The sequence below is a fragment of the Sinohyriopsis cumingii genome, chromosome 8 (assembly GCF_028554795.1).
Source record: "Sinohyriopsis cumingii isolate HCF-2022 chromosome 8, ASM2855479v2, whole genome shotgun sequence".
Taxonomy (NCBI): Eukaryota; Metazoa; Mollusca; class Bivalvia; order Unionida; family Unionidae; genus Sinohyriopsis; species Sinohyriopsis cumingii.
In genome coordinates, this window is record NC_142968.1 from 122,023,427 (window position 1) to 122,037,669 (window position 14,243).

Genomic DNA, 14,243 nt, shown 5'->3' on the forward strand with positions numbered 1-14,243 from the left:
GCAATAACCCGTAGAAAAAAAATCACTTCTACATCGATAATTAGAGAATTATTGTGAAGCACGCACATGCATCTAGCTTTCATGAAAGTAGTTTACACGCCTTAACATGCACACACACACACGCACTCTCTCTCTCTCTGTCACTCTCTCTCTCTCTCTTTCTCTCGTTCAGTACTTAAGCAAATAGCGTAAGAAATTCTAGATGAAACACAGAAAGGTCATAGTTCAAATTCAGTGGTAGCGTATTTATTAAAAATCAGTCTCTGACACATATTAGAGATCTATTGAATGTAAAAGGAATGTAATTTGTTAAAAAGCAAATAGCAACAATGGAAAATGTTATTAGAGAAATGAACTAGCAGCTATCTCAGGATAGCATATTATATATATATATATATATATATATATATATATATATATATATATATATATATATATATATATATATATATATATATATATATATATATATAACTATTTTTTCATCGTTCCCAGCTTCTTGTTTGAAAGGAGATTCAAGGGCATAGTCGGCGATGTATGAACTGGTACACAGACAAGATAATCCCTAGAAATGAAAAATATAATTAAAGAAAACAAGTGTTGCTAATTTCTTTCTATGAAGACGAAAAGAGTATAAAAGCCTTGAACTCAGATATTGCTGTATACAAGTCTTAGGCTTTTAATTAATAATAAGGTCGAGCAATCTTCCTTTCTTTCTATATGGAGTCGCCTATATTGTTTGTTGGCTGTTTTATTTTTTTTTTACAATGGAATCAAATGTTATGGATATCGCAAAAACAGCTGCAAATACGTTAACCATTCTTATTTTGATACAATGCTTATTTCGTGGTTGTAGGGTAAGGGTCTATATTCTCACAGTGTGCTACCTCTCCCAGTTTCATAACTTGCATAAAAAATCTAATCTTCAACAATAACAACAAAAATGAAAGACTAAGCTTCGAATACATTCATTTAGTGCAGTCTAGTATGAACCATGAATGCATAATAACTGACATAAGTATGATTAACGGTTGGATTTGTTTCAAGAATAAACATTCAACACTATATGTACTTAACGTTGGTATTATAAATTAGTGTCTAACCTGCACAAGCTGCCTTAGAGTCACTCAGTCTATTTCCACCAGATATGGATGCTGAAAAGGAAAATCAGTGTTATCTAAATTCTCATAACAGTTTTAGCCTTCCTTGGGTCGGAGACAACTAATTATTTTACATGGTAGTGAACCAACCTGTGTGTTGCGGAATATTAACCACTGACTCGGTCATTACTTTCTTAACTTGTGTTATGAAAGAGAGAAAAAGATAATAATTTGATTTAGATACCTGACCTAGTAACATTAATTCATGATTATAATCAATGAAAGATAGGGCAAGATATGAAAATTCACAAATATTTGGTTCATATCCTTATATTAAAACATGTTGAAAGATCCACTAAAAATCGAGGAAACTTAGGAATGCACGTGTATCCGCGACACACAAATAGCACAAATATCGATATCAATAGCAATGATCCATCCCTGTGGGGGAATGCAGACTTAGTCAAGAGGGTGTGGGGCTTGGTGGGTGCAAGCAAAGTGACGGGTTCACCACAAAATAAAATCGATAAAAACTGGACGAATCTAACACAGGTATTTACCTCCAGAAACTTTTCAATACAATCCACATAAATCTGCGGTAATTACGTCAAAAACACACGGATTAATATATAACATGCGAGACAGAACTTGTACACAGCGCCAGTAGCATCTATGGATTAGAAGGCGTCACAACCGAATCATATGTAATCTGAACACTTGTACATAACATGACGTATGTCTAATCTGAGATACATCCAAAATAGTTCCATATTTAACTGTGATGTCATAAAACATTTGACTTCGAGAATGTACGATACATATATGATTATTCTGATACTGAGCAATGTTATGCTAGGGCGCCGCGATAGCTTAGTTGGTAAAGGGGAGAAAATCTTATAATCGGATTCATATCACGATTATTACTTCCACGTCCATAGTCATGAAGGTAGTCTCGAAATATTTTTATACTATTATTCCTCTCCTTTTGATGTTCGCCCCACCTTGGGTGTAGGCCTTATTAGTAGTGATTTGAGGAAACTTTATTCTTTAAAAAAGATGATTATGGTGTGGTTGTCTGAGTGCATTGTGGCTTCAATACACTGATTAATGAAGCACTGATGCTGACCGGGAAATGAATTCTGGTACCCATGTTATGTTGCTTTCTTTACAGCTTAATCTATCTTGGCAGCACGGAATAAACAGTGACAAGAGCATGGCTTGAAGTTTGTCTAGGAACATACATTAGACTTGGATATTATTTATTTGGATGTTGACACACTGGCAAGTTAAGTATTGTGAAGCAATTTTTTAAAAGCCGTTGTAAAAATAATTGTGTACTGAGTCAATCAGCCCCGGTGTGTCATAGAAATGTAATTAAGCTCTCAGTTCCACTGTATAAATAATCACGTGTTCAATGTCATTAAAACCATTCAACTACCAACTTTCACAGTGACTTCGAGTGAAATACGAGGTGGAATAAGTATTGTACAACATAGACACGCTGAAGCAAGTCACAAGAAATGCCTGGACCAAGAACTTAAGATGTGAAAAGGACAGGTGAGTAGAAAAGGCAACGTCAAAGCCATTCATCATTTGACAATACGTCAGGAAATTACAGAAGATAAAAAGGAAGATAATGTGTTAACGACTTATATAGAGGAGAAAGATTGTTATAATTATGTTCCAATTGTCAGGTCTGCAAATGCTGTTAGACACAAGTATTCTCCTTCTGTCAGGTCTGCAAATGCTGTTAGACACACGTATCTTTCCACCGTCAAATCTGCCAATGCTGTTAGACACACGTATCTTCCCACACTCAGGTCTGCCAATTCTACTAGACACACGTATCTTCCCACTTCAGGTCTATCGATTCTATCAGACACACGTATGGTCCCACTGTCAGGTCTGCCAATGATATTAGACACACGTATGATCCCACTGTCAGGTCTGCCAATGCTATTAGACACACATATCTTCTCACTGTCAGGTCTGCCAATTCTATTAGACACACATATCTTCCCACTGTTAGGTCTGCCAATACTAGTAGACAAACGTATCTTCCCACTGTCAGGTCTGCCAGTTCTATTAGACACACGTATCTTCCCACTCTCAGGTCTGCCAATGATATTAGAAACACACATCTTCCCACTCTCAGGTCTGCTAATACTACTAAATACACATATATTCAATGGACACATGTCAATTTAGAAACGCCAATGAACAGTATTAATCATTAGGTATACACAAATTAATTTTGATATTTCATGGTTGATGAAACTACATTAGTTTACACTGTAAAATAGTTAAAATTTGTTTTTCTCGGAAAGACCTAGACTACGTTGACGAACCTCTTACTCTTCTGAACATTTATTTTACATTTTTGATCTAAAATATGAATTGTATTCTCACTGATGATATGAAAGACGAAAACAGCATGTTCAGTAAGGGAAGAAACAATCTACCCAGCACTCCTATGCCACCAACCTATCATACCTTCATTAATTCAACGTAATGCTGATGCTGCATGTTTGCTAAACCAAATATTGGCTAACTTTGTCAAGATATTTTTGATTTTGTAAAACAGAATGATTCACTTGGAATGGAAGGATCAGGCGGGAAAAATCGTTACCAACAGTTATAGAACTTCTGATGAAAATTTATATGAAGAGAGAAGTTGTTCAGTGTCGTAGTTATTGTTCTAACTAACATCATTTCTTAGAGTGTCTCTGCATAACTTATGATTTCTTTCTCTTTTTCACGTTCAACTTGTACACATTTTTGTATTTTTGTTTTAAATCGACAGCTTTACAGTTTCTGTAAATCCCCTCATCTCTTTTTCATCTTGTGGCGTGTATCATCTCAAGATATCCTCATATAAATGTACGATAATGACCCTTCTAATAGTTTGTTTTTCTTTAGCATAGGCCTTAACACTTGCAAACGTAAAAGCAGGATCATTTAATCTACAAATAAAGTCGTTTAGTTAAATATGTCGTGCTCATTTCATCGCTCTAATTCATTCACCTTTTCAAAGAATTCACTGAGTCGTGTATTTGTTGCGTTTCTTCAACAACTGTATGGTTACACTGAGGTTTATTCTATGTCTCCAAGTATATATAACATAATTAATCTTTCAGCGGCTTATTTCGTATTGAACTAGGTTTAAAAACTATGTTACCCCATCTTGATGGGATTATATATATATATATATATATATATATATATATATATATATATATATATATATATATATATATATATACATTCCTTGTTAATATTTCTAATAAATGTGTTAATTTTTACAATATCATTTACTTCACAAAAACCAGCATTTTTTAACAATTCCTTTAATATAATGTTAATGTGACAATACTAGGTTGGTTTTCTAACATCGCCGTCAAAACCACTAGCAAGAACTACAATACCACAAACTTGAATTCATTATAATGCGAGTATTAGATCGTCGTCGTCATCATTATCACCATTAGGATCATCAAATTATCTCCTTTCCAACTCTTCATCACCCTCAGCAATTGGTTCTAATTAAATAGAACCTGACAGAGAATTTGGATTTATAGGAGACAAAAATAAACTCAATTTTATTAGAAAATTGTTTTATCAGAACCCATTAAATATAACAGCAGCACACATTTGTTATAACTGAATTCAAAGTACGAGACCTACATTTAAGGAAAAACGTAAATGCGGGTTATGTAAGGACCAAACTTTTCAAACACTGTATTTAAAAAATCAAAGAATCCAACAAATAAACTTAAGCAAAACGAATGAAATTATGACTGCTACATTTTATTGTTTTCGACAAGCCAATAACCCATGGAATTATGAAATTAGTTCCGATCTCCATCAAAACCAACCAACATAATATGTGCCTGAAATTTTGTAAACGTCTTATATCTATGTGTGTGTGTGTGTGTGTGTGTGTGTGTGTGTGTGTGTGAAACCGACAAAGATCAGTGCAAAACGTGTTTTAATAAGCTTAAGCGCTCTCGAATCTCACTGAGTCTTTGTCAAAAACAAATGCAGAACAAAAACAAGAGAAACAATAAACATAAGAATCTTGAAATTACGAACGTTTACATTACCTTATCTGATGAACTAAATCTTAACAATACTAGATATTTCGTCACGTTGGCTTCAACTTGACTGATGATGTGGGAAACAAGTTTTTTTGAACTGCAAAGGCAAATGCTATAGCTACGTCTGCCTTTTTGTACCGTTGTGTAACCGCAAAATATATACCGGATAATTCATTGTTTTCGTAATGCAAGTTATGACCATGGCAATAATAACACCACGAAGAAGTACAAAAAAAACAGTGGTATTTATTGGAGAGTGAGTGAGTAATTTGAAAAGGAAATATGTATTTCATCGAGAAAAGTGGTGGCTATAAACAGATGAGTATATTGTGCGTGTGGTTCTAGTCTTCTTGGTTGAAACCTCTTGTTTTCAGTGTTCTAGTGCTATATGTCCAGTGAGATTCGTTTTCTTTACTGGCTACAGTTGGGGTTGTGAGCAATTGTGTCATTTAATTGTATATTTCTTTCATTTATGTGATCTTCCGTATTCATAACAACGAGAGCAGAGCCCGTATCTGCATGTTTGATTAGGATGCATGTTATGTTGTTCAATGAAATGTTGGGTATCTTTCTCGTCTTTGTCCAAATTTTAATATCTGGTAGCATGGTTATTGTGTCTTGGAGTTTCTTTTTATATTGATTTGATGATGGCTTCTAGATTTGCAATTGTGTTTCATTGTTGTGTTTAACTACTTTGTTTCGGAACATGAGTCGGTCTGATAACTCTCCTTCAACTTTAATAGGCGAAATAGCGACATGGAAGAGAAACTCTGGATACCTTTTGTATCAAAAGTAAACAACTTGAATCATTCAATCAAATTCACAGTATAACTCCAACTGATACGAATATTTTTTATACGACAACCAGACTGGTAGAAAACGAACTCCAGACAGACATCATCTCAGAAGGAACAGCTACTCTCACTCTTGTTTATATTTGGCAGGTAGCTGTGTGACGATTTCAGTCCTAGTCTGTCTTTTGATCAAATGTTACCAACTGCGTAACTGAATTTGCTCAAGTCTCTCTGATTTTTAAATGATACTTCAAAATATTAACAATTTTCCCCTCCGCAACAGTCACTTCCCGCTCACCAGTCGCAGACAATGGTCTTCCTGGATGTTGAGCGTCTTCGATAGATTCGTAAACATCTTTAAAATGATGAAACCATCTAAAGATTGTAGTACATGACAGAAAATTACATCCTTCAACTATATTCATGTCGGGCTTGATATTCTTGGAGAATGACCTAATGGGCAACATCATTTTACACTATTATATTTGTTCAGTTCCAGAATTGCTCTACATCTCCGACATTTGTAGGTCATTGTTCATTTATCAATGCTATGTTATACGCATAGATCTGTGGTTGTCTGCTGCAGACGAATTTAAAGAAAGTAATTAGGCGTATATGTCAGTGATGATATTTTACAACTTCAAAGAATAAACATGTGAAAACAAAATATTCTGAAGTTCCAAAATGCCAATCTCTTAGCAAATTGTCGCACAGTACTGTCATTATGTTTAGACTAAAATTAGATCAACATAGTTGTACAAAGAAATGAACGAATAAATCAGTGGTTTAAAGACATAAGAAATAATGGAACAAGCGTGGACGTGAAAGAATGACAAATCTAAGGAACAGAACTATGTGCAATGATCAAACGTAAGCACAAAGCAGATAAATGTCACATATCAAGACAAACACTGCATGAATCACTGGAATTGCTGCTCTTTAAATGAAGGAACAATTATTGCAAAGTATGGTATCTTCAAGGATTATTTAATCTCTGAAAAGAAGTAAATCGCCATTCAAACTTAAATATAAGAAACATGGCGAACACAGAAAATAAATTTTCCTGAGACATGTATTTCACTAAATTTAAGACAATTATAAAGTATAATGGCGACCACGAATTGTGGCAAAATTATTGAATCGTAAAAAGGTTAGCTTACGTTTCCTCATAGTTGTGACGTTAGATGTGCTGTTATCTGAAAATATATTATGAATTATTAGGGGATATATATATATGGGTGTGATAATTTTATGATTGTGATGGCAATATGGTTTCCAACGCTGTTACCTTGAAAAGAACGGTCACATATTACTAAATATCAGATGTTCAGCCACTTTTCAGAACTCTTCCGAATCGTATAGTCAGTCTTATCTGATAACGTGAAAAGTTCGTTTCTCTTTATAATTGATATTTCATAAATATTTGAAATCATTAGCACATAACGGTATCAGGCAGATCAAATGAAATTCATGGAATAAAATGATGTGTATGAAGCAGCCATTTCAAGGCTATTTGAGAAATAATTTTGTTTAGTATTTACAAATGAATAGAATAACAACTAGCCAAAAACTGCCCAAATATATATTTTCAAAACACCGAACAGTACATGTTTCTTGTGCTTAGTGACAAAATGATAAAGTTCTACTTGCCTGCAATCGAGGATTCTGTTGTTACTGTACTATATTTGCTTGTAGTAAGCACTGAAAACAAGGTCGTACATAAAGCCTTATTGAAATTAAGATTTGTTCTCCCAAAACGCCTCCTCTTATGATAATGCCTTCCAATGAAAAAGAAAATCCTATACTTTGAAATTTCTTAACAATAGCTTAAAATTATATTTCAGCTCTAGGTTACAAATAAAATTCATATTACACGATTACACGACTGTTTGCCATTAGAATTTTATAATCTCTGTCCATTTTATACAAATTAGGCCAAATACTTTGTCAGTCCAATAATTTGGAAAATGTTCTCACTGTTTGCGTTCACTAAAATATCATGGTCAATGTTAAACTGGTTAATGTAATACATCGCCCCATTAGAAAACAATAACAAATTAGAAAACAATAACAAATTAGAAAACAATAACAAATTAGAATAAATGTGCCTGAATAGCATGTATAGCCTCTTTAAGGAAAATTTAAAAGTTTGTCACATCCTCCCTCTCCATACTGCCATAATATTTTAGATTATGAATAATATCAATACCTATGTTTCTTGATTGAATTTGCATTAACAATATCAATACCTATGTTTCTTGCTTTGCGCCTAAATTAGTTATATACGGACCCATCTATATATTGATTTTAGATTCAATTTGTATTACTACCCACATAGAGGATTGGTTTGGTGCTTGATGGCGCAAAATTATGTTATTTGTTGCCGAGGTATTTCAAGCAGAGTGCCTAGCCCAAGGACACACCACGTTAGCTGACCGAGGCTTGTCGAATGCTAGGATTCGAACCAGCACATTTTCGGACGTGAGTACGACACGCTAACCTCTGAGCCACCGCTGCTACTCCCCACCCATAGGAATCTTCAGCTATATATCAGAAATAAAACGTGGGACAAAAAGTAGTAAACACGACAACAAAATAGTATACTAGACGCATACAATTTTCTTATTTCATCATTTCGTCATAAAGACTGGAACTATATTTCATAAAATGTCCAGGACCAACGACCTTCTGAGCTGTTAAAGTGTGACAAAGACTGTGACATATGATGCTTTTGCATTGTATCGCCTTTGACTAATGTGACCGACGGCCGCAGTGGAGGATTACAGTTTCACCTTTGAAGCCACCCGGTGTCGAAAAACATCCCCAGAACCGTCAGCATCTATATACTTTTAACTCCTATATGGAGAAAAAATCAATACACGAATTCTCACCTAATCGTTCTATGATTATCTCCATTCATTTTACACCAACCTACCGTCCACAACGAGTTACGTTCCCTACAAATCGTCATTATCACCTTTTCGAGGACACGTTAGGATTTTTAGTTACCTACAATAGCGCCAAGAAGTAGCCACACATGCACAAACATTTGCATTCAGACTAAATCAGGAAAACATGCGTTCAATTTCTCTTAACACTAGTTCTTTGTTACAATGCACTGTATAAGTGAGTAATTAGCGTTTAATGGGTAACATTATATAGTGTATTCGATGATTGGTCATTGTTAAAACTGAATAGTATATACGCTTCAATGAAATACAAATACCTAAAAAGACCACTGAAACACGAAACTGCAAGATAAGTGTACCTTTTCATGAGATATTAACACAGTACAGAACTGTTCAACATTCCAAACAACGCGTGAGACTTCAAATCAAATAAATTATTACGCTCACTTAGAACAAAGAAATTAATTCCTTACTTGCAAATATCCTGTGATGAGCTGACGTCGATTCATACCATTGGCCACCTAAGTAAGCGCGCACCTTGCAACGGAACGTGATTCCGTAATCATCCCCGCTTGTCAAGTTGTAGTACATACTTGAAGTCAGGCTGAAGGAACAATTAGTTGGTGTAACTGGACCCTGTACAATATCAGTGGATACAGTTGGAGTGTATATGATAAAATTAGTGGATATTCCCATCAACGATGTCCGTTCCCATACGATTGTGACATTAAAATCATCTCCAATATTAGCTGTACATCTGTACATTATTCTGGAACCCACACTAAGTCTGCTGTCGTTGGTTAGTTGTAGCTGAATGCCACCTTTTTCATACAAAGCATCAGTTATTCGAACGTCGTTAGGAGGAGCTGCGAAAAACATGTCAAGATCGGTAAAGGTCGGTAATAAAACTGAGTAAATCAATATATTTTAAATATGCCTTAATTTATAAAAAAAACAAAACAGAATGTATATATAAAGTACAACTAACGCGATATTTTGTTTCTTCACGCGTTTTGGTTGGGCACTAAATCTTCTCCATGCACTGGGGCGAGGGGGAGGTAAATACCTATAAATTACCACCGCGACTGGGCATTAATATCTTGTGCAAATCCATGACGGATGGAGTTGGTCAATATTACAGAGTAATACTTTCCCTCACGGAGGGAGTGGGTCAACATGACAGAGTGACCTATCAGCAGCCAGTGCATGAAGACCATGCATGAGAAGGACAGAATGATTTATAATTGGATGACATTTAAAGAATTAATCTTCTTTATGTCGATTATTTATTCAGACAATTAAAACATAATTTACAAGGAGTCTTCTGTATTTGATACACGTGTATTAAGAAAAGGTCAATGGGTTTATATGCAAATACTTCTATTTTGAGTTATTGCCAATACCAGAAATGCATGTGCACTTCCAGTTCAGATTAAACAATGAAGCCCAAGAATTTACCGTCATGCTCAGTGGAAAAGCAGATCATTGAAACTTCTAAAAGTTTACGATTTTACTTTATTCCTAGAAATCTGAACAAACTTGTACAACGACTAGACGACAACAGTCGCTTCTTGTGAACAGCATCAATATATCCTACAAAACTCAAAGCAGTGACTATTGTCATACTGTTATAAATCATAGACTACAACTAGGATAAAAGACGTTGTTAACGATCCGCCAAAGATGTCATTTATATGACATCATATCTCAGTTGGAGCATCATATTTAACAGCCCCACTTATAACCCAGCAATTCAGAGTGGAAGTTTACTAATTGTGTGCAATGAAACTTACCCTAATTTAGTTTTGAAAAATATTATGATGTGGGAAAATTGTAAGGACTCTCTCTCTCTCTCTCTCTCTCATGATTACCTTTCAGTAAAATATTTTCAGATTTTATTTTCCAGCAAAAGAGAAATACAGTCTAACGTCAATTATATGGTGCTCGCTTATACTTTCACCAGCTTTGTGACACTAAATTTCAAAATTGTCAAGACTACCACATCTCAACATTCTCTCTGTCTTTCTCTCTCTTTCTCTCTCAGTCACAAAATGTAACTTATTTATCTTGAAGCAACTGTTGTACTTATTGCAAGTCAAATGTTAATGGCAATGATTTACATTGCAGTTACTACTCTGATTGTAATGGTGGCAGTGACAAGTTTTAATTGCCAGGGTTCTGCTTGCTATTTGTTATGGCTTGTGTTTTCTCAGTCTACATTATGCTGCAAAGGCAGATTATTTAGTGACTCTCTCTCTCTCTCTCTCTCTCTCTCTCTCTCTCCATATGGAGAATGTATTCTACGATTTATTTTGTTTAAATGCGAAGAAAACCATATTTTGCTAATTTCACCATACATTTTAGTAGTGGTTGTATATAAAACCTCCTCTATCAATATACAGTAGTCTTTATATAGTTTGTTTTTGGGAAAACAAATTAATTTAGCAAACAAATATGTACGGAATGACTTGTCAGCCATCGTGATACCACTGCCTTTTCTCTCTCTCTCTCTCTCTCTCTCTCTCTCTCTCAAAAGAATGTGATGATTTGATGGATTCAATTTTCATTTGAGATTTAGCTGACAACGAAATCGTTATTTTGTGATATTTAATGTTACACATTATGTGGAATTTCGTTGACCATTCACAACCTACTTCTCCCTCCCCTTTTCATGAAAAAACAACGTGGCAACATTATGACACATGATGGCTTTATTGGGACCTCCGCTCAAATGGTAATGCTTAGGAAGTCTCATACTGAAATTAAGGATAGTGTCTTTTTGTAGACAGTGCTGGATATCGACATGCTTATTTCATTGTGTGAGAACATGTTAAGCAGAAAACGTTTAAAGTGACTGGGGAAATTGTAAAAAAAAGATCACGGAGTTTCTTTTGTTTTTAATGTTAACAATTTAGTAGTGCTTCTTATCATGTTACAGGCTGATTCAACGTGTGATTTCTTCCCCTTTTTGATGTTTTTATTAAATTTATTTAAAAGGTCTCTCTCTCTCTCTCTCTCTCTCAGCCACAACTAATAAATCACAGTAATATTCAACCTAATATATTGTTCTAAGCTCTTAAATATTCTCCTGAGACTGTCTGCTTGGAAATATATTTTTCGTTGCTAGCAATACATGTATGTCAATGAATTTTATTTGGCGGGGCTTTGAACATGAAAAGGCACTGTGTGTGTGTGTGTGTGTGTGTGTGTGTGTGTTGAAAAGAGCATTTAGCATTATGTACTGTCTGTTGTAGCTCAGATGACAGGTTTTTATTATACAGCTGCGACTTTCAGACTGGGCAGTACAAATTAATTTGTCCTCCACGAACCACGACGTGGACGTACACGACAACCACAATATCCGGTCCGTGGTGGACAACAGCAGTATCCAAATTCTACTGTAAGGATAACAGTTTTGTATTTTAAAGGTATTTCCCAAAGTCCTTCATGTAAAGGTCGTTTCATAAGAGTTGGCAGGTCTGCAGGAATAACAGTTTTCTTACAAGGTGCCAACAATTTGTTTTACCAATTACACTGGACAACAAATTTTTACAAAAGTCATGTTACTGAAATAAAATTAGTCAATTCTTATCAATTTTTATGTGCTGAACACGAATATGACAGTCAAATTGCAAAATTGGCTCTAGTTTTTTTGTAATCTGCAAGAAATTAATGTTTACATAACGAAATGCATTCCAATAGTAAAAGGTCAACTGTAATAGCCTACTTATAAAAAATCAAGTCATTGACTACATCTTAGATTTCTTCGCCTGTCTCTTGTACAGCTGTTCGGGAGCATCTCTGAGGAGTGTCCAGCAGTAGTCAGCCAGCATTGTAGTGGACCATTTTCCCTGGTATCTTTGTTCCATTGTTGCGATATCTTGATGAAAACGTTCGCCGTGTTCATCACTAACAATACCACAGTTGCTAGGAAAGAAATCCAAATGGGAATGAAGGAAGTGAATCTTTAGAGACATATTGCAGCCAAGTTTCTTATACTTCATCAACATGTCTTCTACTAGTTCCTTATAGTTTTCTGCCCTAACATTTCCGAGGAAGTTTGTAGAAACTAGGCGAAAAGCATTCCATGCTTGTTTCGCGTCACCTTCCAGCAAGTTGTTGAACCGGTCATCTTTGAAAAGCTCTCGAATCTGAGGACCCACAAAAACTCCCTCTTTAATCTTTGCTTCGCTGAGTCGAGGGAATTTTTCATGCAGGTATCGGAATGCTGGCAAAGTCCGGTCAATGGCTTTCACGAAGTTCTTCATCAAACCTAGTTTGATGTGAAGGGGTGGTAGCAAGATTTTCTGAGCCTCAACCAGAGCTGGGTGTTGGATATTCTTCTCTCCAATGGCTACATTCTGCCTGTGAGTCCATTCCTTCCTCATGTAGTGCATTTCCCTTGCTCGGCTATCCCACTTGCATAAGAAACACATGTATTTTGTATATCCTTGCTGCAGTCCCATTAAAAGGGCAACTACCTTCAAATCACCACAGAGGTGCCAGCTGTACTTGTTATACTCAATGGAATTCAGTAGCTGCCTTAAGTTATCGTATGTCTCTTTCATGTGGACAGCATACGCTACTGGAATAGATGGAAGAATGTTTCCATTGTGCAAAAGCACAGCCTTGAGACTCAGTTTCGAAGAGTCCACAAATAGTCTCCATTCTTGTGGGTCATGAGTGATTTTTAAAGCATTCATGAGGCCCTCAATATCGGAACAGAATATCAGATTACTTTCCTTTCTGAAGAAAGGCTCCAATTGCTGGTGGCGCTTTCGATATGCAGTAATTGTGACATCTTCTTCTAGAAGATTCCATTGTTGGAGTCTTGATCCTAGCAATTCTGCCTTGTTCTTTGATAAGTCCAAATCACGAATCAGGTCATTTAGTTCTTCCTGTGTTATTCTGTGTGGGGTTGATGATGCACCACAGTGAAAATCTGGATCACTGCATGCTGATGGACCAGGAGAAGAACAGGTCGACTCACCTTTGTCTTCGTCAGATGAATCAAGAGAATATTCTGCTGGAGGTTCTGGAATAGGAAGTCCCTCACCATGTGGAACTGGTCTCAATGCAGACGGAATGTTTGGGTAGACTATTCTCGACTTCTTTCGCTTCGTTATTCCGCCGGAAAGAGGAGGAACCAAGCAGAAGTAACAGTCATTTAGGTGGTTGCTTGGCTCTCTCCACACCATTGGGACTGCAAACGGCATTGATGACCTTTTGCAATTCAACCACTGTGAAAGCTGTGTTGTACATGTAGCACAGCATATATGCGGAGCCCAAGGCTTGTCTTGGTCACCAACCTTGCATCCGAAGTAAAGATGATATGCCTTCTTC

General features: G+C 35.8%; 1 protein-coding gene across 2 annotated transcripts in view; it reads right to left on the minus strand.

The window, feature by feature from the left end:
* Window positions 1-230: 230 nt before the first annotated feature.
* LOC149794543 (uncharacterized) overlaps window positions 231-14,243 on the minus strand; it is a 30,486-nt gene continuing 16,473 nt past the window's right edge. The window contains exons 3-7 of one of the 2 annotated variants that reach the window (XM_089968802.1): window positions 9,374-9,766; window positions 7,642-7,692; window positions 7,152-7,187; window positions 1,104-1,154; window positions 231-565 (exon numbers count right to left, since the gene is read on the minus strand). In XM_089968802.1, the coding sequence (XP_089824928.1) occupies window positions 516-565; window positions 1,104-1,154; window positions 7,152-7,187; window positions 7,642-7,692; window positions 9,374-9,766 (581 nt within the window). In that variant the 3' untranslated portion in view covers window positions 231-515. The remainder of the gene's footprint in view (window positions 566-1,103; window positions 1,155-7,151; window positions 7,188-7,641; window positions 7,693-9,373; window positions 9,767-14,243) is intronic. The other variant, XM_089968803.1, reaches the window with a different exon arrangement.